The sequence below is a fragment of the Pyrgilauda ruficollis genome, unplaced genomic scaffold, assembly GCF_017590135.1.
Source record: "Pyrgilauda ruficollis isolate IOZ18807 unplaced genomic scaffold, ASM1759013v1 scaffold33, whole genome shotgun sequence".
Lineage (NCBI taxonomy): Eukaryota > Metazoa > Chordata > Aves > Passeriformes > Passeridae > Pyrgilauda > Pyrgilauda ruficollis.
The window spans coordinates 3,962,808-3,990,670 of NW_024524711.1; the positions used below are offsets into that span (position 1 = coordinate 3,962,808).

Here is a 27,863-nt window from a genome sequence, read left to right on the forward strand (position 1 = left end):
CCCGATTTTGCATTAAAAAGTTCAGGATAAGAACTGATCTCACTTTCAAACAATTCTGTATTATTTCCACATCATGTAACAGGGACCTCCTAAAGAATACTGCTTTAAAGCTTAAACGTTAAGAAACCCATACAGTGTGGCCACAATGTACAGGTCTGCACTGATAAAAGACTTGTGCAATAGTAAAAGAAAATAGGAGCAAATGTCCACAGAAATACGGAAATATGCAAAAACATCCTAAAAGACCTGCCTAAGAATATTGCTGTCTTACATGACTAGGGAAAAGGCTTTTATGAGTCTCCTACAAAATTCCTGAATCCTCACTTTTCACCTTAGCTGGGATACAGTACATCACCTCTTTTTTTTATACTGTCCAACGTTTCAAATTTTTGTGTGTCCTCAGAAATCCTAAACCCCCTTCTCTTTCAGGGGTACAGATGCCATTTGCTCAGTTTCTTCAAACTGAGACTTTTAGACAGAATCCTGGGATTGGGGGGTGTCAGGGAGCAGCCACACCTTTTTTTTATGGGAGGATTAGTGTAGCATAAGCTCTCAGCAGTAACAACCTGGAACAATCCTTGACAGCAAGGGATGGGGAAGTACTCAGTGCTGCTGGGATTTGTGAGGACTAATTCAGCCTTCAGAAAAAGAAGACTGTCCAGTTAAGAGGAATTTTGGCCTGTGTTTTCTTTTCAGGTTTGCCAAAATAGCAGGGCTACAGTAACACACATGATCTATCAAATTCTCAGGGCTGTGACCAGGTAAGATCAGAGCTCCTACAGTATTGCTCCATTTATGTCTCAGCTTGAAGCAAGTAAACAAAAATCCAGTTCTGAGGAAGAACTACTGCAGGAAGACTCCTCACTGCTCCACAGCAGGATGCCCCAGAGCAGCAGGAATAAACAAGGGGCTGCAATGTGACCAAAAAACCCCAAAGCCCATTGTGCAGGCATGTACACATGCAGAAAACCCACCCTCCTCATCACTACTTGTGTGAAGAAAATAAATCACACCTTTCAAACAAGAAAGATTACTAAGTCTGTGATGAGACAGAACAGGCAAACTGGTACACTGGAGACCACTGCCTTTCATCTTTGTCATCTTTCTGCAAAGGGAGTCAACCTGACAGTACAATGCAGTCTAATAACTGCACAAGGTAACTTCCAGTCCTGGTTTGAGTTACCCACGACAACATCACTTATCTACAACAACTGTTTCATGAGAGTAGCAAATTTAGATTGTGCTTATTTTTCAAACAATAAAAAACAAACAAACAAAAAAAAACAACAACAAACAAACAAAAAAAACCCAAAACAAAACAAAAAAAAAACCAAGGGAAGCCAAGAAAACGATTTCTTGAAACTAACTTTCAAGTCTGAGTACCATAAATCTATTCTTGCAACTTCTTGCAGTAATTCATAACAGAAGTTCATAGAATGTGGTCTCTATGATGCTAGTATATATTCTGTATAACAGAATACTGTAACACCAGGTGGCATAAGCAATCATTTTCAAACCTGAAAAGCAATTATTTATTTGGCAATTCATTTAATACTCATATGAAATAGAATTTGTATCTTTTATGTCAAAGAATAAATTTACTAAGTTCTATTCAGCTTTGCTCTTGCCCTTCATTACTTCTCCTGAATGTCTACTAGACTGTAGTATGCAACTATGAGCTATCAGATGGTTTTTATTACATCGCAGTTCTTTCTGTTATAGAAATATCATTAGCAGACAATGAAGACAGACCAAATGATTCTTAAATGTATAACCTTTTTCTTTTGTGGAGGGTTCTGGGGTGTGCAATTTCCATCCATCAAACTGTCATTATTGACAGTCCTTCCAAAGCCAGGTGCAATTCCATCTTCTGAAGTACAAAACACAGATGCTTCCATGAACATGCCTCTTGCATCGTCTTGAATCAGGCACTTTGACTCGTTTATTCTGAATCCACCTCCTACCTCCAACTGATGTGAAGGGGTCAAGTCCCTCAAATTAGAATTCATTGAGAAATTTACACCTGTCCTGTCAGGACTTTTTACCCAGGAAGAATAAATTGTGCCCCGTCCACAATGAGCAGTTTCTAATTGGCTGTTTGAATCAGTCCTATCATGTGTGGGGGCTTCCAGGTTTTTATGCAGTGCACTTTGCTCAATTACTTCGAGTCCCAGTTGGAGGTCTGATACAGATTCCATTTCTCCAGTGCACTGCCGTGTGACATCAGTCCTATTCCGTGGACTAGAATATCCAATAGTCTTTATTTCTTGCAGGCCCATTTCTGTCAGGTTGGAATTTCTGAAAGAATTCAGTGCTAGAATCGATGCTCTGTCATAACCCTGCATGAAGAAATGCATGAAGAAAAAAACATGTAACTATTTCTTCACACTCCATCAAACCTATCTGACATTCAGATGTGCCTTTAAGTGGGATTAAAGGCCTTCCAGTACCATGAATTTATCAATTTTTAAGAAAATTCTACAGCCAGACTCTTAGTTCTACTATTTCCATGTTTTACGTTAAAGTATTTTAATAAAATGTACATTATCCAAAGTAAAAATAAACATTAAGTGCCAGGTTTTATTTATGACTGGCAGAGGAAGGGGAAGAGCTTCAAAAGGAGCAAAACCCAGGCCAAGAAGCTAGAAAACACTTGCTTCAACACAAAAGCAAACTTCCTCAGTGTCAAAACACCTATTTCAAAGCAGGAGAAGGAAGGAGAAGTTTTTCCAAGACTTCTGAATTTTAGGATGAAGCCCCATGGCAGGACACATGCCCCCTGCAGGCTGGGAATACCCAGGCATATTCCAACAGCACTTGCTCTTCAACTAATCCACCTATACTAACTTATGAACTTTCTGCTCTGCTTTCACTTTGAGCATAACTGGGATCAACAGAAACAATTAAGAAATGCTGGCAACACAGAGAAATGTTAATCTGCATCTAACTACAGCCTGGAAAGCAAAGTGTTCTCTTTCTGCTCCTATTTACAAATTGCAGTGGCTACTCCTTTCAATTATAGGAGGTATCCTAATCCAAATCACAATTTTTAAGTGATAAAGAGAGAAAACAGTTTACAATAGAAAGTATAACAGATAAAGTGGAAATATAAAGGAATAAGCAAGTAAAACCTCTGGGGAAGTTACCCTTTAAATTCTCAGGAACTTGCAATGATACCATTTGCAGATTTTGCAAATTTCCTTACCTCTTGACTGTAAGCTCGCCTTTTTATTTCTGGGGAACTGTCAGGTGAGGAAATATTCTAAATAAACAAGAAGAAACTGCAAGTCAATTAAGTTTTTAGCCTGGAGAAATACCTTCCCCCCATTTTGTAGCAGGAGTACAAAATACTGATTTTACACTGTTACGTCTGAACACTGTAAAATTCATGATGAATCTCACCTCAAAGTGCATGGTATTTCCATGTATACATGGAGTTACAGGAGTAACTGGTGAATATATGGGTTTGTAACCATTTCGACAAGCTTCATCTTCTGTTTTCACTCTGGGAGGAGTAGCAAACAACGATGGTTCGGAGGCAGTGATGTCAGCATGGGTTGGTGTGGCATAGGGAGAAGGAGTAGGTGTGGAGGTTTCTGAGAAAGCAGTCTCCAACAGCTGATACAGTCTTCGTTTTTTTAGTGGTGTGGTTAGATCTGTGTGTTAATATTAGAAAAAAGTTGTAAGATTTCTAGATATAGGAATCCCTTACAGTTGTTTTGTAGTGAAATTGTGAATTCCAAATTAAAGAATTCTAAGACCAAAAAATCTCTGAAGGGCAGGCTTGCTGAGAGATCAACTTTTAACAACCTACAGGCTTCCTGAAAAATAAACTCTTAACAGCCTATAGATACATCAGTAAGTGAATTCCGTGTGCTAGGATGCTGGGAAGAACTGCCTGTGTCTCCAGAGAAGGCCAAGTCAACCTCTGCATTTTTAAGACTGTTCAGCTAAAAGGTGGTTTTTGTGTTATGCCTGCAAGATTACACAGCTTTCCCCCCTGTGTGCTACATTGGCCTACCGAGGTTTAAAAGGATTCTAAGTATATAGAAGGCATAGAAAATTAAATTTATAACCTAACCTCTTAATACTAATACCAAAACCATTAGTCTTTTGTTGACTGTAAATGCTAGGATATATAATGGTTTCTTATCTAATATACACTAAAGGGGGAAAAACTCCCAACCACTATGCAACTAAACATTTCTTTCAAATAAAGTATCAGGAAAGTATGCAAATATCCCTGGAATTTTCATCAACTCATCAATTTGAAAACACAGTGCTCCACAATCAGCTATTTCAACACAGTTCTTATGTAGTGTATTTACAAAAGCTTCACACCTGTTAAGGAACAGCTGTCATTCAGTAATAAAGGACTTTTATGTTCACCATTGATGGCTGGGCTTCTAGATCTCTCTTGTGATGGTGAATTAAATCTATCAATCGTTGTTGAGTTTTCTTCTTCCAAAGCCTGCTTCAACCAACGCTGTAAAAAACCAAGAAGTTCCAATTAGCAACTTAAAACTCTAATGATGAACATTTCAAAACGTGCAGCATGACTGGTCTGCCAAACTGCCTTTTTCGGCCTGAATTTATGCTAGCAAATAAAGACTTGTTTTTAATTGATGTGGGATAGAACACCATAACAAAGGGAAGCATTACCTTCTTACAGGAGCCAGTAATGTTTTCCACAGGTTCTTTTTTCCTCCTCTTTTCTGAAAGGAATGGAGAAGTAAAACGGATATAGTGCTTTGGAGTTGAATATACGTGCGGACTGTAAGTGAGACCAGGTAGAGAATTCAGCTGAGTAGCCAGAACTTCAGGGTCGGTGGTGATGCGTAGAGGCCTTTCTGGTACAGTGTCTGTAGGCTTCCCTGCTTTATCACTCTTTTCACTTAACCATTCATTAACCAAGTGCTAAATAGAGAGAGAGAAAAAAATAGTGTTTTATGAGTGTGTTTACCAGTGGCTTTTTAAAAGTGTTTAGTTCAATTACTCATCTAGTCAACTACTGCACAAACCAGAAACAGTTTGTTTCCAGGCTCCAAGTTTAAGAATACCTGGCAAGAATGAGCTCAGTTTTAGTGAAGTCATGGGAACAGCAGAAGAAATTAGCACAGATTTGCTTACACACCAGTTTGGGGGAGAGGCGGGGGTGTTTAGTTATTTTCTTCTGTTGTAAACTACACTTAGTTCTTTTGCATTTAATTCTCACTGAACATTACAATACAAGTGCCCAGAGCAACTGTATTTAGGATGTCAATTTAGTAACAGAATTCAAACCCAAAATTTAAACTTGTGCCTGAGTACCCAGGCTGAAGAGAAATAGTGTAACATTAATAGAGCAAAGTTAAAGAAGCCCCTCATCAGATTTCCATACAGTCAGGACTGTGCTTCAGTCAACATGTCAGGCAGCTGCCTTCAACACTCTTCAACTGTAGTAGTAAATGTGCTGTAATTTAATACAAAAACACACTGGTTTAAAAAGGCTAGCCTTTCCTAGCTAGTTCAGTGTTTTTAAAAAAATATGGCAGTAGATTTTAGTTTTTATTCACCGATAAACTAACCTCCTGGATTTTACACTGATTCAAAATTAAGGACATGCAACATGAAATAGTATTAGTATGATATTAAGGCTTTAACACAAATGATCATAATACATTTTATTTTGGTTTTTTAAAAATCTATTTTTATTTTATTAATTTTTAAAGCAAGACCTTCTCTGCACTTAGGGTACACTGGATGTAACAGAGACAAATTTCACAGATACCTGAAGCCTGAATTTCACTGCACTTTTTTGCTGTTTCAGAGTAACACATGTTCCTTCTTTTCTGCTATGCAACAGGCAAGAAAGGAAGAAGTGTTCCCCCTCACAAGAATGTAACAGTGATGCAAATAAGAAGTGTTACAGAATGACTCAGGTATCTTTTGGAAAAAAAACAATCTACATTTTGTTTGGAGGTTTAAGATACAAAAAAATCTTAAAATTATTTTTCTTTTGACAAGAAGTTTTGACCTATGACTTCCCCCCACCCCCCCTTTTTCTCCACTGATTAAAATTTTCAGGACTTCTTGTAAATCACACTACAAATACTTTTTAATGTGTTCTGTGAAGTTTAAAGCAGAAAGCTGTACTGCTTTAGTTGCACTTGCAGATTTAAGATTTCTGAGTGTCTTTTAATATTCTGCCATTTTGTAAAACTTTTTTGCAATGCAGTCTAATAGAAAGAAATTTAAAAGCAAAGCATTAAAGAATAAAGAATTTTCCCTCCAGACATGCACATACACATTTGGCATGTTTAGATCCATTGACTTCAGAACAGACATCTGAGAAGCACTAGGGGTTAGTGAGTTCCTTGGAGATGTTGTTTGCTATCTGAAGCATACAACGAACAAAGGAAGAAAGGCAACTTTTATTTCCTCAGGTTTTTCTTTAAATTCAGCTTTAATTATATTTTGGCTATTATTTCAATCCATTTAGAAAACATTTTGTTCCAAAATTGCTCTGAAGATGTGTTTTGGAAGTGTCTTAAATACAAACTAACTTCCACCAAACAATGTTACACATATTTTAATCTATTACCAGTGACTGACTATACAATGGTGATTTTTCAAGAAATGAGTAAACATTTTAAAAACAACCCATACATGCAGTTGCATACTGATGAAGCAGCCCATAATTTTTTAAAAAGTCTGTTACTTTTCCCCATCCCTCAAGGGACTTACCTTCTTTGTTTTTGGATATTTCGTAGGGCATTTACTAAGTGCTGGAGCTTCTGTTTCAGTAACCATTTCTGTAACAACAGTTTCTGTTTCAGGCTCAGCTACCAGTGCTGCATTCTCAGTTTCATTATGCTGTGAAGTTACTTCCACATCAGGAGAGGAGGGCTGGATATCTGAACACATGCTGACGGTCCTGTGCCGCCTGCGCTGCTGTCCAATGTGAGTTCTACTCCGGGAGAAGCTTTTTCTCTGTTTAGCTCTATTAACTTTGGCTGGGGTGGGCTTGGTGGCAGTTTCTTCTTTTGCCGGTTCCTGGGACAAGACAGAAGTCAAGTAAACAGATCCCATACATGTTTAGAGCTACTTATCTTTCTTAGGAAAAAAAAAATAAGTCAGTTCCCTCTTTTACACAATAAAGTCCAAAAAGTCTCAATCTCATTTTTGTTGTCAGAACTACAGTAATTAACTCCTCCTTGCAGGCAAATGACAGGATTTCCTGTAGTTTCCTCCCAAGCATGTGCTGTTTCATCAGCAGTGTTCACACACACCCATCAGCAGTCAGATCATGACAGATCTGTGCAAGAACTGACATTCATTCATCCATAAGCTAGAAATCAACTGCTTATAGCATGATGTCTTTCAGTCCAATATTCTTTTGGCAATTCATAGTTTACTAGGTGTTTAGCGTTGTCACAAAAGGCACTTAAGAGAATGCTGACACACATAGCTCAGGGAAACAACCTGGACTGAGAATCATTATATGAGTATTTGCAAACTAAGAAACATCCATTAACAACAGAGTTAAAAACTGTTTATAAAACATTAAGTATCATCTGCAAGAACTCAGAAAAAACCCAGACTTTACTAACTAATTTCCTTTAAAATAACATTTTAAGGGAAGATTATAATACTCTGTGCTCCTGAAAAACCCACTGAAGAAACAAATGGTTCTCCATTGGTTACAGAGGGTGCCTAAGGACAGTCATCTCCTGCAGCTAAAGTCAACACTGATAAATGCTCTACCTGAACTTCAAAGACAGACTGAATTACGCAGCTGGTGTGGGTGTGTGTGTATGTTTGCATAAATTCATGTAACTGAAATTCTTCATTAAATAATTCTATATGTATCTTATCTGGAAAAAAATTCAGGAGCTAATAAAACATAATATCAAATAACATTTTGGATACATATATTTGAGTTCAGAGGAAAAAAAATTCATACATCTTAACATGCAGCTCACCATCCAAATTGACAAAATATGCAATGTTAAAAGCTAGCTTTAAAATAAAGCTCCAGATAACTACCTGTATAAATTCAGCATCATTGAGAATCTGTGCTTCCTTGCATTCTGATTTAACCTCCGTTTTTGCTGTGCTGATTCTTTCCAAAGCCTGTTCTCTTCTTTTTTCTCTTTTTTCTAGTCTGGCAAAAGCTTGCAGGATGGCTTCCATTTTCCGTTCTTCTCTTGTCTGATGGATTTAACAATAATCATGATCAGTTTTTCATAATCTTCCACATATATAAATATGCAATTACTCTAGCTCCTATTTTTTAAGTACTTCTCAACATGTTCAGTATATGTCGAACATGAAGATCAAGTTCAGCAGAAGCTCAGATTAAAGGGATATGTTACAATCACTGCAAATACTAGACTTCTGAAGAAAGGCTTGCATCCATACCAGCTTGACAAACAAGAGAATCCTACTTTGAATTTAAGAACTTGCTTAATTTTTTGAATACTTAACAAAAAATGGCAGATTTTAAGATGCTAGTTTTATTAACACTGTTCTAACAACATCTGAAAATTAGGATTGCTGAGACTTTTTACTCAAGTAGGAAATAAAAATAAAATAGGGGAAAATCTTGATTCCCAATGCCAGCTATAAAAATGGCCATTACAAATAACAAGCAATAATAAAGAGCAAATAATGAGATCTAAAACAGGCATTGCAGAAATCATCTAAAGACACTAAAAAAATTATATACAATTGAAGATAGAAGCAGATTTTTGTCAGAATGCAGTGATGAACCCAGATGAACTGTTCTCAAATAGCAAGCCTTGCATTTTAAGGCTAAGTTCATGTAAGGATCTGACTTTGCACATGTGCAGATTGTACAAGCCCACAAAAAGGCAGCAATTAGCATGGGAAGAGCAGGTGTCACTAAGCCTTAATGATGCCTTTTAGGCAGCAACTTGCTTCCCAACTTACCATCTTCCTTTTCCTTTCTGCAATCTGCTCCTCTGATTCCATTTCTACTTCATTGCTAATGGGAGTTTTTTCTTCTATATCATCGATAAAATCTGGCTCCTGCAAGACAGAAATGACTGTTTTACAGAAGTTCTACTCTTGCAAATTAGAGTGAACTAAATCCTACACAGAACTAAGAATCCTCAGATTCACTACATCAGAAGTAACCAAACCAACAAATAAGGATGAAAAGTGTTCCATCCCCACTCCCTCATCCCACCAAGCAAAAGGCATTATCAGAAATAAACCTCTGAAAGAAAGGAAACTTTTGGACACTAACAACGGCCACTGCTCTAACCACTTTATAATCAGTTAAATAGTTAGGAGCTTTATATTATCCACCACAACAAAGTATTACACTTTTAGTGATGAATGCCAAAGTAGATGTTATCAATTACACAGAAGTTTTACTTAGCTCCACAGTGTACTCAATTGAAGTCACATTTTCCATTTGAACATTCACTATATAATCTAATGACCCTGTCACATCATATGGAAGCACAAAAGCTACCTAACTAACAATGGTTTTCTGTTTTGAAAGAAAAAACAAGCATGAAAAGGTAACTTTGAAACTAATTAAGTGTTCACTAGTCGTATATGCAATTTCACTTTTGCATAAAGGACTAGACAAGGATTTAAAGTTTGTCCTAAAATACATATCTAAACATAGAGACCAGGCAATTAGTAGCTTTTTTCCTGGGGTGATATATATGATGCTACCATAAAGAAAGTGTATGGGAAAATGTAAATGTACTTCTAACAGCTTTATTCTTCCCACAATTCCTACTCTTCAATTCTGGAAAGCAATACATGTTCTCCTGTGAATGTTCTATATAAGCACTGTATATTAAATCAAAAGATCAGGAGACGAATCCATATATCAGCTATCATTCTTGAAAACATGACACAAAACAGAAATCAAAAATTACTTTTGATCAAAAATCACTCTCAAGATAAAGTTTAAATACTGCCTCTCTGGAGACCATAATTTGCAAGTCACATGCACGCCTCCTGGACTTCCAGGCATTTTTAAAGCTATTTATCATCTTAGGAAAGCTGTGTGTCGGTATGCTCATTTTTACTTGATTTCTTTCAGTCCTAAAATGATGTTAAAAGAACTAGGAACTGCTCTCTCCCAGAATAACTCCCTTTTCTCTGCCCCTAAATCATCATCAAAAAACCATCATATATAAAAAAAAAATTATCATCACCACCACCCTCAAAATGAAGAAATATAGAAACTTAGTAAGGTAACAATCTAATCATGTTGAATAGTTATCTTTAATAGCTGCTCCGAAAAATTAGTACTTTATGTCATGGACCCCCTCCCAACAGTTCTTTCAAACTGACATTTTCAAAAAAAGACTAATTTAAAATTTACTATCACAGTACATTACCAGGTAGCTTTACCATACTACCTTAGTTTCACAACACACTTCTCTCCTCCCAGCTGAATTAAACAGAGAACTGCAGAGCTCCATTAAAAATGGAGCTGCAGTCATCACTCAGTATTCTGCATTGCAGTTCTGTTTTAAGAGCAGGGCTATGTACTGCTATGTTGAAAATACTTCTGAGTAACATGGGCAAACTAACCAAAAGGCACTTCAAGATGGACTGGGAGCTCCTGAAACCATGACATGAGGCCTTCACATCAGAGAGTCACAAAGACATTCAGAGGAAAAAGGTCCAACATAGCTTTAATTACAACTGAATATTAAAGAAAACTGAAAATAATATATAAAATTCTAAACACCTGATCCATCATTCTGACTTTTGATAAATCTCCACACTGCTTTTAAGTGACTAGTTAAAATTCCTTTAGTAGCTATATAAAATGAGAGTATCTGTATTTAAAAGCTTTTATTTCTGAGCATCTTTGTGTCAGTACCTGATTATTAGAAATAGACAGCCTGAGGGGAGAGAGCTTCCTCTGTTTATTATCTGCAATTTTCATTTTGGTGGCTGCTCCTTCACAATCCAATGTGATGTTCTGATTTTGAGTCTCCTTTTCTCTTGAAACATCTTTCTCTTTCTTTCCCTTTTTCCTTCTAGTTTCATATCCAGTATTGATGTTTTCTGTAGGCTCAGAACGTCTGAGAACTGGACACTCTGGGTTTTCTTTGAGGCAAGCACAATCCACTTTGTATTTACTGCAAGTAATTAAATGCAAGAAGGCATATTTGATTAGCTTGTACAGCAATGAGACCCTTCAATACTAAATCACTGATATTTCACATTAAACATCTGCTGTAATGCAAACCAACCATGTTCAAATCCAGGTGACTCAAGTTTTCACCACAATATACAACACTACTGTAACTCAAAAACCTTATCTACTGGTTAATTCTTTAGCTCTGCCACACAGAATTCTTTTACATTCAAGGTTAGTATTCTGCTTGAAGGACAAAAGACATCTAAAACCTGAGTATAATCCTAGGTGGAAATATAACCAACACAAAACAGACACATGAAGTCACAGAGTTCATTTTATATGCAAGTATGGCAGACACAATTTACAGCACAGGCACACCAAACTCAGAGTCACTTTGCACAATTTTAAGCTCCACTTGAGTACAAAGGAAATTCAAACATGTTCAACTGAAACAGGCTGTCAGTTGTTTCAGGTACCAAACACAACTACTACGTATTTTTAGGAGTATGTCTACAACTCTCAAAAGAGCCCAGTATCTTGAGATAATCTGAACCTGTGCCGATTACCACACGTGCTCTGTGGTCACACACAGTTCAGGTCAAGTAGCAAAGGCATGTCTGCATCCAAGCAGACATGCACTCTTAAGCCAGCATGCACTGCATCCAAGCTGGCTTAAGAGCAGGCCACAGAAATGCAGTAATGAAAATACACAACTCTGCCCACGCACACACAGTTCATTGTAAATACAGTGCCTAAGGAGCCTTATGTTATTAAAACATGCAAACAAGTAAACGATACAAACCCAAAGCCATTCTGAATTGCAAAATGACTTACTGAGCATTAGAGGTATTTTAGAACAGCATTCTCAAATACTTACCAATTTCCATAATCAAAATCAAACGCTATGGTAATCTCTGCTCCCTTTGGAATGTTATGGATGGAGTAAATATAAAGATGAATTGTTCCATCTTCAATTACATGCCTCACCTGTAGTCAAGAAAATGTTATTATATCATCATGAATTACTTTCAAGTTCTTGAATAAAAATTGTAGGGATTGCTCAAATTATCAGGAATCTCACAGAAAAGGAGATTCCTAAATAAATAAAACCTAGTTTAACTTTCTAAACGTGCTCACCTCCGCATTTGGTGTACATGAACGCCTGATAAATCGAGCTTCATTTCCGAAAGTCCTTGCATCAACACACATTTCTAGCCCGTGGAATTTGGAGTAAAACAAAACAAACGGGTATGGCCTGAAAAACACACAAGAAAACTGGGAATTTCATGATTTTTGAAGATGCTAAACAGTGCTTATTCTTATTAGTCAGCATGGTAACATGATGCTTGGTGCAATACACCAAATTTGGAGGTTAATCTAAGAATGACATGTTTATATTTAAGCTTCATGCTTTTAGCAGGTACATTCCCCCACATATATTCTCAGAATACCTCAAGATGGAATTCCAGCCCTGTATCATCAGCATAGGATCTACAGGGAGAACATGAACAGAGCAAGCACTAGACATGGAAGACACACAGTTAAAAATTTTCAAATTTCTTAAACTTATTTTATGACAGACTCCAAAACGAAACTCAAATTTATAAGCCACATAGAATAATTTTTTTAAAAAGTAAGACCACCACATCCCTAACACCCGCAGCAGTCCTCCTGAAGGAAAGGGGCCTCAAATACTTTGTGAAGTCATGCTTTAAGTTCTGCTATTCCAAGTGCCAAGGAACCAACCCTTCTATCTTTACTGAGCAAAAGCTGTGTGTTTTCTCTCCCCCAACAGGCCTTTTGCAAATTCCTGAGTAGGTGTGTTCATGCAGTTAGGGGCAGCATCAAAACCAATCTACAGGAAGAAGGAAGCAGTCACACACAGCTCAGTAAACTAACTAGAGAACTCTGGCAGTAAAACAGCCCCAAGCTGACCCGTGTCCAATTTCATTATCAGCCTTGTGGGCTTAAAATCCATTTCTCCCACAAAAGATAAATATAATATAATAATTAATATAATAATTATTTTAGGATGGCAGAACCTGTCTATTTCCTGGTTTAAGGAGTACAACTACCCAACTGAGCATGCAGGAATCCTATGATCAGGGAGGAACAAAAAGAGAAAACTACCTCCTGAACAAATCTGTAAGGATATCCAGAAGAGAAAGTGACAGAAAAGGCTCCAGCTGTCACTACTTTTAATCAGACAAATTAAAATACAAGACACTGCTGGTAACTAAGATCCACTTGTACTTGAAGCAACAGTTTAGCAAACACCTTTTTAACAATTACTTTACTGAAACATTAAGAATGAACAAACCTTTTAAAGAAATATCCATTAGCTTCAAATTGTTCTCTCAGCATAAACTTTCCTCTGTATTCAATAATAAGTGCATCAGGAGGCAAGTCTTTGGCAGCCTTTAAAATTTTCTTGTTTTTTTGCACATAACTCTGTAAAGACATAGATTCATTTATGAATTTTTACTTTCTACCATTTTTCCATTATTATTAATAGCATATTATACTTTCACAACTATTAAACAGTTTTATATGAACTAAAAAACACCCCTTCTTTCTGTAATTAAACGTCCAGACTGAACTGACCAAGCTGTCTTGCTCACCTAGCAATGCTACTAGTTATCAGTTTAGATACAAGGAATGCTTTGGCCCTAGCTCTCCAGGACATGGCTGAAAACCAAAATATTCATATGCTTACAATTCAATTACTATAGCCTTTAGTGCACTTAACTCTCACCATGACTAGGATGAATTGCTGCATTGTTTTGCACAACATTTTCAAAAAGCTTCAATTCCTTTGAACAAAACAAAACATGCAGACATAAAACGACATTCACAACTCATTAAAGAAGAAACAGAACCGGGAAATAACATAACCATTGAAAAAAAAAAGAATCCTGAAAGAGTTTCCAAATTAATTTTCATGTCTTTAGATGGAAGGATGGCTTTAATTAAAAACCAATACATACCCTGGCAATTAGTGAACTCACACCTCTCATAACTTTCATCACCAATGAAAAAGGAAGTAGCCTCTATGTAGGCAAAAGGCTCTGTAAGTAGGGATATTCCTCTAAGGAGGGTGTCCCATATGCCATGATGGTCTTTGAGAAAAAGAAGCAAAGATGCTTCCATTAATCTGCTACAGTAACTACTCCTCAATATTTCTGCTACAAAATGCTAAGTTTTTTACATGGCTCTGATTTTAAGCCCGTAAGTAACTGGTAAGTTACTGATAAATAAGGCTAGAAAAAAACATTGCATAATTTCTCCATAAACTAGAAATTACAGGATCATGAGTTAAAAAAGAATCAGAAATACCAGCCATGAACACCCAGAACACTTACCACACCTGAAGAAAAATGTAGACAATGAACATCTTGATACACATAGTAGGGGAAAAAAAAATTCAGTTCCAATGGTGCTTTCTACTCTACCCACTCCAGGTATCCCTCAGGACAAACAGCAGCAAAGTTGACTAAAGCTGACTGTGTGTCAAGAGGCAGTTTAAGGGCAACCCAATGTTCAGTGTGACACTAACACCTTAGCTACTTTTTAGGATAAATGATATACAAATGTAAACATAACTGGGGTGGTACAGAATGTATAAAACTGAAAAATATGTTACAATTCTGATGCTCAAATCTGGTGAGACAAGGAACAGAAAGTGAATGTGAAATCCCTTTGTTTTTTTTCCCATGTGTTTTTTTTTTTTTTGGTTTGGTTTGGTGTTTTTTGGTTGGTTGGGGTTTTCATTGGGCATCTAATATCATGGCACAAACACAGCATGCAGTAACACAACAACACACAGCTCATTACCTCTACTGGAGGTTTGAAAATCAGATTGCTGGTGCTGACTTCTTTTTTGTCATTTCCATTGCCTAATCTGAGTGCTATTTTTTGTGCCTCCCTCTGGACACCTTCACTGTATTGGTTATTATTTGCTTCTTCATAGCGATCCATCCATGCCTTGATTTTAGTTTCCCATCCAAAGTTTGAACTGTCAGTAGGATCAATCTCTGGAGCTGAGCCCTAAAAATTGAAGTAAATGACCAGATATTAGAAGGCAAGATATTAAAATAAAAAGAAAAATTCTATAACAAGACACAAAATGATGGGCAAAGGTATGCACTGATTTACGGATTGGGTTTCTTTAGCAAGTCTAGTATAAAACTTTGTATTACTTAAAAGCATTGAGTTAAATTCAGTCCCATTACATTTGTCCTTTCCATAATTTTACTATTTAGTAAGTATCACCCAAGTTCAGGAATGCTTTCCCTCCTCAAAAGTGATTCCTGCTCTTAGTGGGATGAGAATGGAGAGTGATACTGTTTCCTCCCACAACTGCACTGCATCATGAATCTAAGTGCAGGAGTTGGAGGGTCAGATCTCCCTGCCCACTCAACTTTTGTGAACATATGCAAATACAGAGAACTCCAGCTTTTATCCTGTAATACACAGACTTCATACTCCCCTTTCAACTTCAAAGATCATGCTGTATCTTGTTTTCTGCTGCATAACTTACTAAACTTTACTAATTGTACACCTGCTACACATTAAGGTTGTGACTCTAATGTTACAGGGCATTGCACAAAGTTTTTCTCTCCTTATCTGCTCCTCACTATACAATTTCCTTCTGCAGTGCTTCAGATCCTTTCACTTTTAAAGAAAGTGCCATTGTACCTCCAGACCTCACAAGCAGCAGCCAGGCTGCAGCCAACCAAAGCTCCTTACGGACAGCAGCAGCCAGCCAACGCTCCCTTTTCTATCCACCTGAGCAGAGACACTATTAAACATTAATAAAACACAAGTAGTTCAGCAATTCAATTTACCTGGTTACATTTCTTTTGTGCATGAAGAAAACCATACACACAAACAGCATTTCGAAGGTGTGATGCTAAGACAACCATGAAAAAACAATGGAACCTTACAAGCACCATATTAAAAAAACCCCACAAAATTAGAGATTTTTCTTCCCCCATTCCATCTTCACTGTTCCCAAGGCACATCTTACACAACTGAAGCATAAATTGCATCCCACTTGTTTTCATATATTCCAAGTATGAATGAACTATGGAAATACCTAGTTCTCACACCAGGCACATTATTATGTCACAGAAAATTTAAAGACTCCTGCAACATTTAAATCTTACGAAGCAGACATCCCAGTACAATTCCCTCAGACTATGCCAGTACCAGTGAGTAAAATCCTGCCAGATATACAGGAGTCCCACCAGGTGTAGATGGAGGTTTGACAGAGCAGAACCACTAACTTAGCTTTCAAATTCAATACAGTTATTTCATTATTTCTCTGCTAAACAGTTATGAAAAGCTGGAGACACTAAATTCAAATGAAGTGTTCACTCAATTTTACTCCCTTGCATAACACACATGAGCCCCAATTAATCCACTGGCTCTTGAAATAAAAATTTGCACTAATTATTTCCGTTAATTTCGCAGGACAAAGAGGTAGTACTCATACCTTAATTTAAAATCACTGTGACACATACGTAATATATCAGTTACCAAGAAGAGAATATTCTAGTTCTTACTGTATAGCCCCAATTATACTCTTGATGCTTATTATTTAAGTAACACAGAGTTAAGGTCTGAAACAAAACCCAAACAAAATCACATTACCTTTACTCTTGAAGATTTCCTGGATCCTTCTCGAAATGCCTGGAAAAAAATTAACATATTCATATTCACTGGAGGAAATACAAAATCTCTTAAGGAACTGAAAACCTATTAATGAGCAACTTTTCAATTAAACAACGAAGATGAAAACAACAGAATAAACTATACTGAAATCTCAAGAAGGTAAGAGGTTACATATCACAAAATGTATTTTAAAAACCATTCAGCGTTCCTAAGTGCACAGTAGTCAGGTACCTCTACCTTTCTCCCACATTACAACTTGATTCTCCAGAATTTCAGAATCCAAGCCAAAATATCAGAGGTAGCACAGCAATAAATTTGTATTGAGAATTATTCAAACAAAAGGAAACATTTTACTAAAGATTTCCAAAAAGACATCAATAACTTATTCTGACTTTGAAGTTTTAAAGAACAAAATTCTCATCCAAGCCAAGGAAATTAACTAGGAAAACCACTTGTTTAGGAAGTTCCATGTATTTTACTTCTTCACATATGTTTTGTCTTCACATATTATACTGCTTATACACCTGCAGCTAAACAGCATAATGTCAGTTCTTTTTTACTCTAATTAGTTTAGCAGCTAGCTTTTTGACAGCATACTTCCACACAATTTCTACTCAAATAAATGCAGTCACATCAGGATAACTAATGGCAAACATTTCTGTACTTAAAATCACCACAGATGAAGACTTCCAAGGAATTCTAACCCAAAGCTTGTTCTGCACACCTCTAACTGTTTCAAACGGTCCAGTAAATGCAATTCCTGTGGTGAGATTCTGATGCAATTATAAAACTGAACATACCCAGGCAGGATATATTAAGTTGAAATAAGGAGGAGTCATGGGGGTCAGGCACCCAGGAAGACTATCATTTACTGCAGAGTAATACATTTCAAGCTAAAACCAGATAGTAAAACATCCTGATTTTTAAATCAGTGTCTCTTTGTAAGAAATGTCACATAGCTATAACTTATAGCATGAAGTAATAAGAGAAATTACATTCACTTACTTTTTTACATTTTGCTATGTTCTGTTCTTTCTCTCCACTTTTTTTCCTCTTCTTATCATTGACTTTTGTAACTCTTGTAGCAGTTAAAGTAAGTGTTGTTGGTGTGTGTTGATAAGCTGTATACAGTTCCACAGGAACCTCATCACCACTCTCTGTTGCACTGGTGTCCCCATCTTTAAAACAAAGAATACTCTGTAAATAATCAAGTACTACAGAAAAAAAACACTCACTAGTTACTCTACATCCCTTTCCAAAACGCAAAAATTCATAATGACAAACGCTCCAAGCACTCATATGCAAAATTTACCAACAGTTGCAACAGCACGAAAACCAAGGACCAATGAGAAACTGGTAATTAAGACAGGTTTGTAATGCAAGGTAAGAAAAAGATACCAGATTAAATTCCATTCTTTGAATGAATGACCATATTCCATTTTAAGAAAAACTACAACCAGAACAAAAAAGGTAAAAAAATTCTGTTAACACATTTACTTATATATAGCTTTTACTTGTATATGGCATTTGGATTCTCTCAGATGACTGTATTCTAGCAGGGATTAAAATTAATGACTGACCAGCATTTCTCGTGAATATTAATTAATCACGTCATAGTCATAATCAACTATTTCAGCTGCAATTTGCACTGTCAAATGCCTTTTTCAGGGTTAATATGTCAATTTAGCCAGAAGCCTTTTGTACTCAAAATCCCCTAACAGTAACATTCTGCGATCAGACATAAACTGACAGATACTTTTTCTTTGTGCTGTGCTCTCACAGACCTAAAGGCCAAAGCCTGAAATCTAGCATACATCAGCATTTATGTCAGACAAACACATATCCTGACCTGAAACAGGATTACCCTAGTTCTGTCAAGATGAAAGACTGTGAAGGATGGGGAGGATTGGAAGAGAGATGATGCCCACAGATAAGAGACTGTTGTTTGCATATGCTCTGTACAGGCTTCTCAGATTTTAGCAGCTTTTCCAAATATTCTGCATTCAGTAAATACACTTCACACTACGCAAAACTTTCTCATACACAGAACAGAAGCAGGCTTTACAAATACTTAATATGAGAGCAGAAAAAACGTTTCTTCTGCTCTCAGAAGGATGTTGCTTTAATGAGTGCACTCAGCAGTCCTAATTCTCGAAACCCTCTTTACTAAATAAAGAACTCCAGCTACTGGTTACTCCCGATTTTTCCTGCTCACAACATTCCTTAACAGGGTTCTTCTGTGCATAGCAAACAATCACATTTTACCATCTTGGTTATTCTTTTGAACACCTTATCAGGCACATAATTATACTTCATAAGCTAGGAATTGATGATGTTTTCTGAATTTGTTAACATCTCTGCTGAGAATATTTTCTAAATGAGCATAAAAAGCACAAGGACAGGAGACATGTCTAATCAAAGAAGAATAAATAGCAGAATAACCAATGCCTGATAAATAGAAACCCCAAAATAGAAACTTAAAATTGTCAGTGTCTGTAGTCCATGCACTAGTGCCCACAGAATCATGACATCACAGCCACACACCTCTCCCCCTTGCCTCAAACCCCACAAAACACTGTCTTCCTTAGGGAAGCAACATTTCAGTATTACTGTCTACACTGTGCTCTAACTTACTGTAAAGAATAATTACCTCAACTGAACATATAATTACATGGAGTTGTTTTGAGACACTCCTTTCTAACCTACATAACCTGCTTTCACTTTGAAGAGCCTTGGTGAAGCACACTAAGGGGAGATCTTGAGTTTGCATGTCAGAAGCGAAGACACAAACTCTCCAAATTTCACAAGTTACGGGCCCAGATTCATCTACCCATAAGCAGCAAGCGATCTTGACAGCATCGATTTCAAGACCAAACAGCTTAAAGCAACGTCCTTGTTTAAGTTATACACTTAGATACTTTATCTTAAAAAAATCCAAAAACAAATAAGCCCTAAACAAACCCCCCAGTGAAACCCAAAACATCCAGTATATACAACTGAGGGAGTACGGGCTCAACAAAGGTGCTCAGTTCACTGAACCACAGTCGGTAATTCACTGCACATTAAGCCGCACCAGAACTTGACTTTTATACCAGAAAAACAAAATCAACACCATCTCATACAACCACAGGACCCCGAACAATGGGGTAAAAACATTGCCAGAAAAAAGGATGATGTGGTTACACATAAAAGCTTAACACACACAATTTTCTATCATGTGAAATGTTCAATTAAAAGCTCTTTTCTTGAAGCAAACCAACCAATCTACTACTTTCTCCCCACTGTTAACCTTTGGATGAAACACAGCTAAGCCAGCAACTCCTTAGAAATCTTTAAAACAAAAACATTTTACTCTAAAGAATTCTCATATTTAAGTGAAAAGCCCTATATATACAGACTTACTCATTGAAGAGCATCCAAATTATGCAGTCTTACCTTTTATCAAACACCTGTAAATTACTAATAATTAAGTTAAAAGTAACATTCTGCTTCTGTTGAGTATCTAAAACACTGAAAAGATCCATTCAAACTGATGCCACTTTTGCTCTTCCTACTCAAAATCATCTGTGAAAATTGTCCATTTTACTAATGTCTCACACTTGTCTCAGTTTATACCTAGAATCACTAAGTTCCACTAAACTGTAGAGCTGTCAACACAAAATACATTCACCCAAGCTAAACGGAAATTAAGAGGTGTAAGCACAGACATTCAAGTTATGTATTATAAATCACAGTAATCAATACTGTACTTTGATCACATTTTAGATTAAAGAGATCCACAATTTGCCTTTCTTTTTAACTGTTTTGATACTTTTGCTTTACCATTTCGTATTTCCTTTCCTACTAAATTCATGTAACAGATTTAGGACACTGATCATCAAGACTGAGGAGGGTTAAACACTAACTTCAAAGGCAAGATCTCATCAGCTCCTCCTAAGATTTTTAATCTCTGTTCTCTGAAGTTTACAGTAAATGATCAGATAGTGTGCCTGCAAATCCCAAGCGATTAAATAGCTCAGACCATCAACTTCCCTATTCGTTATGAAAATTCAAGTTCAACCTCACAGCATTATCAGACCAGTCAGTGAGCTCATTAACTCCAAATGAGTTATAAATCTACTTGTTCCACTATTTCAATGGAATCAACAAAAATAATTTAAAATTTCAAAAATTTTTAAATTTAAATTTGGTTGACCTAGTAGGTCAACCAAAACTGTATAAAATAAGCTTGGTTTTGTTAAAATAAAAACTTATAAAACAAAAAATTCCTGTGGTTTTGTAAGTAGGTCACTAATGCCTTTAAAGGAATTTAGGCAAACTTAGCACCAGACAACACCAAGTGTCAACTGCACCAAGAAGCACAGTTGTGCCACACACCCCTCAGACACAAAGTGGGCAGCAGGACCATATCTACATGTAATTTTAAAAGAAATCTTAAAATACACACACACCACTATTTCAGAAACATGATCTGGAAGTAAAACATGTTACATTCAAGAGGATGACCTCCTCCCAAGTTATTACTTTTGTAACAGAGACTGAAAGTACCAGCTGTCAACCAAGAATTCTACAACACGCTTTGGTAATGGCCACACAGAACTTCTCACAAGTTAGGCCAGATGAGTTTTGAAATCCTGTGAACAAGTTCAAGAACTACTTGCATAAAATACCCAGACTGAAATGGGTACTTGCACTACATGCCACCTTGGTTATCAAAGGCAAAAAATACTCAAAACATCGTTATTACCCACATAGTACTGACTTGGTTTAACAACTTTTCCCCTTGTCCAAAAAAACCCAGAGCCATATCAAAACACCCAGTCTACATCCAACATGTAAGAATTAGGATTTCTTCCTGAAAATTTTTCCAGAATGAAAGTAGACATAGAAACCCTCTCTCACTTCAAAAGAAGCAACTTAAAGCTTTTCCACCTTATTTTCAGCACCTTAGTGAAAGGAGTTATAGTTGTTATAAAAGCAACATTGCTTATTAACAAACTCGAACACTGTTGAACAGATTGAATTATTCCACACTGTTATAAAGAAACCACAGTCTGAAAACCATTAATAAAACAGGTGGAACTACAACAATTCTGATACTATGTTATCTTGGTAACAATACAGTCAAGTAAAAGGCATTGATTTACTGAACTTTATATGCTGAAGGCTCTCAAAACTGTGGGAGTCATGTATGCGCTCTGAAGTCTGTACACGTAATTTATACTTATTTTATCACCTTTACTAAGAAAAGACCTTTACAATTTACTCACCTGACATATTTTCCCGTTTCCTTCGTTGTAACAGCACTGCTCTTTCTTTATCTAAACTCCTGAAATTAGAAAATAAATCAGTGCATTTAAGTATTAAAACAGACCTTCAGCATTTCCCATTGGCTAATTACAGAATAAACAGTGAAGTAACTAAATGTTCAGATACTTAGAAAAATATCAGTTGTGCACTGTTCCATTCCATTTTAGAGCTCAAAATAAACAAAACTACTCACCTGGGTTGGCAACGTTCACACAGATATATGTCAGGAATATGCTGTCTGTCAATCCCCATGCAGTCAATGTGCTGCCAGACACTATGGAAACACCAAAACAAAACCCCAACATTAAAGTACAATTTAAAAAATTGCATGCACAATACACAAAGAAAGTAAGCTGCTCTTTTTTTTTTTTTTCCATTGTCACCTTTACTCAGATTCAATACTGCTTATAACTACACCTCAATCACTATTTTTGTCACCACTCTGCTAGCTGACTCATTTTCTCTCTTGGAAATTGTTTTCCAACATCAGAAATAATATGGTAAATTATCACAATGGAGAACAAGATAGAGACAAATACCTTCAGCAATAAGACTTATGTTTTACATAGCAACAAGTGGTTTGGTTTTAAACAAAAGGATTCATTTCCCTTTTAGAAATGGGTACATAACATATTTCTATATAGAGAGATATACACTAAGATACAGTTTGATTTCCTTATATATTTTAAGAGAAAAAATAAATACACATTTTGATACACCCCATTATAAACTGGGAGTACTGTTGCACAGCATAGAAAGAGCTTTAACTTCTTCCCAGAGTCAGGGAAGAGACTGCTTGCTAGACTGAAGGCTAACCTAAAGCACTAGTTTACACTCAGCCCTACACTGTTAGAAGGATGAGGGACACAAAAACAGTTATTTCCCACCAGGAAAGAGTTGTGGTAAATTCACAACTCCTCCCAGAGACTCTCTTCTACAAGAGGAAAAAGACTCTAACTGGCGACTGCCTACACCTCCACTGCGGGAAGAACATCTTAATATGTTTCAAAATAATGAGCAAGATTATCAGAATTAAGGACCACCAGAAATCACTAACAAGCTTGCTACATAAGCAGATGGGAGAATGGAGCTCAATTAGTATTTTAAGCTATAGTTATAGCTATAATTATTAGCTGTAATACTATTATTAGCTATAATTATTATTTTATAAATACACAAAGATCTAACAAATCCAGCAGCGTTCATTAGCCAAATGTAAAAATACAGGCTAATACTGAGTAGAAACACAGTATTTGTCGTCTGTTAAGTCTAAAATTCTATCAGCTCTAAAAATTTCTAATCTTATTTTTCCAATTCCAAGTATTCAACAGCAATCTCTTACTATACTATGATCAAGTAGGTGCTTAAGCATAAACCCAGAAGTGTAAATATTTAACTTCAGCTTGTCCATTAAGAATCTAGGTTAGTCTTTTCATACTTATTAACTGAGTTCTTTGAAAAATGAAGAGTAATCAGAAAAATCATGCACAGAGAAACCAATATTCAAGAAATTTTTTTCACATTATTTTTCATCCTTCAAGTTCTTTGATTTACATATACATAATTCAAGATGCTTTATTACTCAGTACATGCACATTAAGTAATGCCAAGGTCTTCATTTTACCCTACTAACAAATAACTTGGGACAGAGTACCTCAGACATCCTTTTCAGAGGGGAAAACAGGCATACCCTTATTAAGCACCAATGCACAAGTAAAGGCATGACCAAATTCATGAGTAGTCAAGACTGACCAGAATTAAATGATAAAATATTCACTGGCCTTAACTGACTATGTTGCCTATTAGAAAAACACACAACCTTCAAGCACTTTCTTGATGGAAGGCAATTTCTTGTTACTCATAGTAATTGAAACACCATTTAGTTACATTTACTTTCAGTGCAGCCTTTACGTAATTTTTACTTTTTAAGTTATTTTAATATGCATTACCTGCATTTGTCACAACAGATCATATATCCATCATCATGGGTAAAGCCACAAATGCATCTGGTAATATCTGTTCCATAGCTTCCATCCTCCGATGTACTGATGGTAGTAGCACTGGAGGTTTCATCAAAGTTGGGAGTGGTAAATATGCCTACTTCATTCTTGCTTATAAGCACTGATGGAGGAGGAGAAGCTGGAGGCGTTGGAGGAGGCCGAGCACCATAGTTATGGTCCTAGAATTTTGTGAAAGGGAAATTTATCATAAATACACTGATGGTTATTCAAGCCAAAATGTAAGAATTCATTTGGCACAGAACTTCAGGCTTATTTTTGTAGTAAAAGGCTAAAATTTTAGTTATATCCCAATTCAAACTTATTTTCTAACTTCTCAACTACATAATACATTTAAGTGAACTATGTTCTGCTTCTGATAGACCATTTTTATCCAACTTCCCCAACTCCCGATAAGATACAGAAATAAAAGCATGCATCAGTTTCTCCAGATAAAAACAGCAGATTTTTACATAATATATTTTGTACAGAATACTTTGCACAAAACTTACTGCATAGGGCAAACCAATGTAACTGTGCGAATGCGAGCCGCTGGTATACAACTGGTGTGGATAACTGTTCGATTTTTCAACTACCACAGGGCTAGCTTCTACAGATTCTGGTCTGCAAGGCAAAAGACAGATGAAGAACAAATGCAATTACTATGTAATTTATATTAATAAATCGGAGGTACTTGCTGCACAACTTCTAATAAACTCCCTGCTGATTCTGTTTAAAGCAGCATATGGGGGCAGCAACAAAAGTTCCCTCAGTGAGCAGAAACAGAAGCGGCCAAAAGGAATTCTGCCCAAGGACTGATGCTGCATTCCGGGGCTGCACAACCTTCGAGCCCTGCAGCGACACACAGCGGCAGTGGCGGGGCACCACCGCACGACTGCTCCGACGAGCAGAAATCCTAACTAGGGCAAATTGTCTAAACAAGGCAGCTTCTATTGATTTATCCTTAAATAGAAAAAGGTGATAAGGTTTTGCAAGACAAGGTTTTGTATCAAAGGCAGTGCCTTCTTCAATATACAATCTATGGTTTATATGCACTAAACCACAATACAAAACAAGAAAGATAAATGAATACTAGAACAGGAAGATCTATTTGAGCACAAAAAATTACACCTTCATGGCCTTTCTCGAGCAGTTGTTCATGTGTGCATGACTGAGATAACTTGCAGGTTTTTCGCTGCACCATATGATTTAATAACACAAAGACAAATGAATCCAGGTTACTAAAGAGGGAGGTTTAAAAAAAAAAAAAAGGCACCACAAAATATCAACATATCATAATATCAACATTTAGAACTGAAGAGGATATGATTCACATTACAGATCAGGTTTGGTTCAGTTTCTAATTTCATTTTTATTATGTGTGAATTCTATTTCCTGTCACTTATCTTACTAATTCCTTGAGCTGATTTTTAAAATAAACTTGGTGTTTCTGAATATTAAATTAAAATAGATACTGATGGGATTTTTTTCTTCCACTCTAACAGAGGCTTTTTTGCTATGCCATGAAGCAATACTAGTTTGTTATAAAAGCACACCAGAAACTTACATTTGTTACTTTTTGGAAAAGATATAATTAATCATTAACTTTCTGAACAAAATGCAGTATTTTCACATCTCTTTGAAAGTGTCCTACTAATGGGTTTGGTGGCCCATTTCTCCTTAAGAGCTTTTTCCCATGTGAGGTTACTACCCTAATGATAAAATTTATAATAATAAAATCTTCTTGTTTAAGAAGAAACTGGGGGAGGGCTTTAGTTTCTAGAGTCCAAAGAAAAAAAATTTTAAAAAGATTACTGTCTTGAACAGTCATAAGCTGCCTTTTTTCGAGAGAGCGAACAAACACGTGAGCACAAAAATCATGTGAAGTACTAACGTTAAAAATACAATTTCTGACTAGCATAAGACAAACCAAATCTGACAGCAGTTGCTCTTCATTACTTCATAAACCCAGAAAAATCTTCATTTACTCTTACACTTTTTCACAACTTGAAAATACAATTTTATTTGGAGTTTGTTGTAATTAGCTTCTAGAAGCATCTTAGAACTTAAGCTCCTGACTAAAATAAAGACAAAAGATAAGAAACCTGTGCCTTTCCAACTGATTTTCTTTTACCTATTTACCAACACATTTGTGCAGTAATCACACATCTTTTCTGTGCTCCAGTAATCCTGATGACCCATCCAACTAAAATGCCAGTGAATGAGGCTTTAGCTATGCATCCATCATGACTATGGCAGAAATCAGCTTCTCCAGGAACAAGGATGTCTTGACCACTGCATTGCTTCTACTGCTATCCTTCTCCATTTCCTGAATGCGACAAGCAGTAGCACGGGTACTCTTATCAACTCTGTGTTCAATGCTCAACCTAGATCTTGCTGAAAAATACTCAATTTTCAGAGCAGGAAGGCTTACTAAGGACAGGCAGGGGGGGATTCTGGTACAATCCATCCTGGATTAATTTAGGAGAGTTTCCTTCATTAAAAGTAAGTATTACTATGACCTAAATACCACCTACTTAAACACAGGAACATTCAGTGAAAGATACCAGAATGAAAGTGTCCTAAAAAGAGAGGTTGTGTATTTCATCATCTGACAACCTAAGTCAAAAAGTCCAGGTCCCTTTCAAGATTTGAGGCAAGACAATACACCCAAACACCCTACATCCATTTCTTATTACTCTAGCCATTTAGAAACCACTTAAGAGAACAAAATTTAATATTTAGAGGAGTAACAGTGGTGGGAAGCAGAAGCGTAAAGCTTCCAAAAACATTCATTTATCACCAACTGTTTTAACACTCATAAAACAGATTCAGAGAACAATGTTACTAAGAAAAAGTCACATCTTTACTTGAACAAGGAAAACCAGAAAAATGGTGGGAGAAAAATCAGGTGATACAGAAAGGCAACTATTAAAAAATCTGGAGCACAATCAGCTTTCAGTAAAGCTTTTTTCAAATGCTTATCCAGGCACAGACACTACTTTCAATTATAACAGATGCTCACTAGAGCTCTGCATGTAACTGTTACTGTTCCATTTACCACTGCACTGGGCTGGGGAAGTGGGGAAGAAACCAAGAACTATGGGAAGGAACTCCAAGAGCCTTCACTTAAGATAAAAATTAACCATCATAGGTTTCCTTTACAGTCAACAGGAAAGTGATACAGATGCCATAAAACAGTACAGAATGAGCACCATTCTTCCAGAGAGCCACAGACAAAATCAACTTTGACAAACAGGTTACCGAATTCCTTATCACTCCTGGTTTTGCCAACCATGTGCATGACCTCAAACAGAAACCATGCCCTCTATACTCCTGTCTGTTCAAAGGTCAAACCTTTCTTCTGAAATAGGCATCTCAGAATTGCACAGCTTTGAGAAGAAATGCCTCTTGGCAAAATACTCAATTGTACAGATGATTAAAGCATGAGATGCTACCTAATTTAAAAACCAAGTTTTACTTTTTGTGGGCTCAAGTGCCAGGGCCCAAGCAGCAAGGCACTAACTACTGTACTACAGACAAACACCCCCTCATTTCACCACTGGCATTCTTACAGCCATCCCAGAAAGCCACTTTTCAGGAGGAAAACATGTAAGCATTCAGATCTGTGAAAACACTGTAACGCTTTCCTAGCTTGTATTTTTGGACATTAGCCAATTCTGTCAGAGACTGAGGTACTAAGACTGTCAGCCCTCTAATCATACCACATTTTTTTGCTGAGCTTCACCTCAAAC

At 36.6% G+C, this 27,863-nt stretch overlaps 1 protein-coding gene across 10 annotated transcripts in view; it reads right to left on the reverse strand.

Annotated features, from left to right (window-relative positions):
• The window catches only part of KMT2E (lysine methyltransferase 2E (inactive)), a 58,230-nt gene that overhangs the window by 6,722 nt on the left and 23,645 nt on the right, over positions 1–27,863 (reverse strand). For 8 of the 10 annotated variants that reach the window (XM_041474668.1, XM_041474667.1, XM_041474664.1 and 5 more), the window contains 19 exons: positions 24,621–24,732; positions 24,061–24,290; positions 22,305–22,385; positions 22,072–22,130; positions 17,807–17,979; positions 16,781–16,819; positions 14,960–15,172; positions 13,446–13,576; positions 12,263–12,380; positions 12,003–12,112; positions 10,862–11,123; positions 8,935–9,033; positions 8,029–8,193; positions 6,727–7,035; positions 4,663–4,917; positions 4,342–4,486; positions 3,403–3,656; positions 3,206–3,262; positions 1,776–2,339 (listed from right to left, as the gene is read on the reverse strand). In XM_041474668.1, the coding sequence (XP_041330602.1) occupies positions 1,776–2,339; positions 3,206–3,262; positions 3,403–3,656; positions 4,342–4,486; positions 4,663–4,917; positions 6,727–7,035; positions 8,029–8,193; positions 8,935–9,033; positions 10,862–11,123; positions 12,003–12,112; positions 12,263–12,380; positions 13,446–13,576; positions 14,960–15,172; positions 16,781–16,819; positions 17,807–17,979; positions 22,072–22,130; positions 22,305–22,385; positions 24,061–24,290; positions 24,621–24,732 (3,376 nt within the window). Of the gene's footprint in view, positions 1–1,775; positions 2,340–3,205; positions 3,263–3,402; positions 3,657–4,341; positions 4,487–4,662; positions 4,918–6,726; positions 7,036–8,028; positions 8,194–8,934; positions 9,034–10,861; positions 11,124–12,002; positions 12,113–12,262; positions 12,381–13,445; positions 13,577–14,112; positions 14,245–14,959; positions 15,173–16,780; positions 16,820–17,802; positions 17,980–22,071; positions 22,131–22,304; positions 22,386–24,060; positions 24,291–24,620; positions 24,733–27,863 lie in introns of those variants that run through there. The other 2 variants (XM_041474670.1, XM_041474671.1) reach the window with 2 other exon arrangements.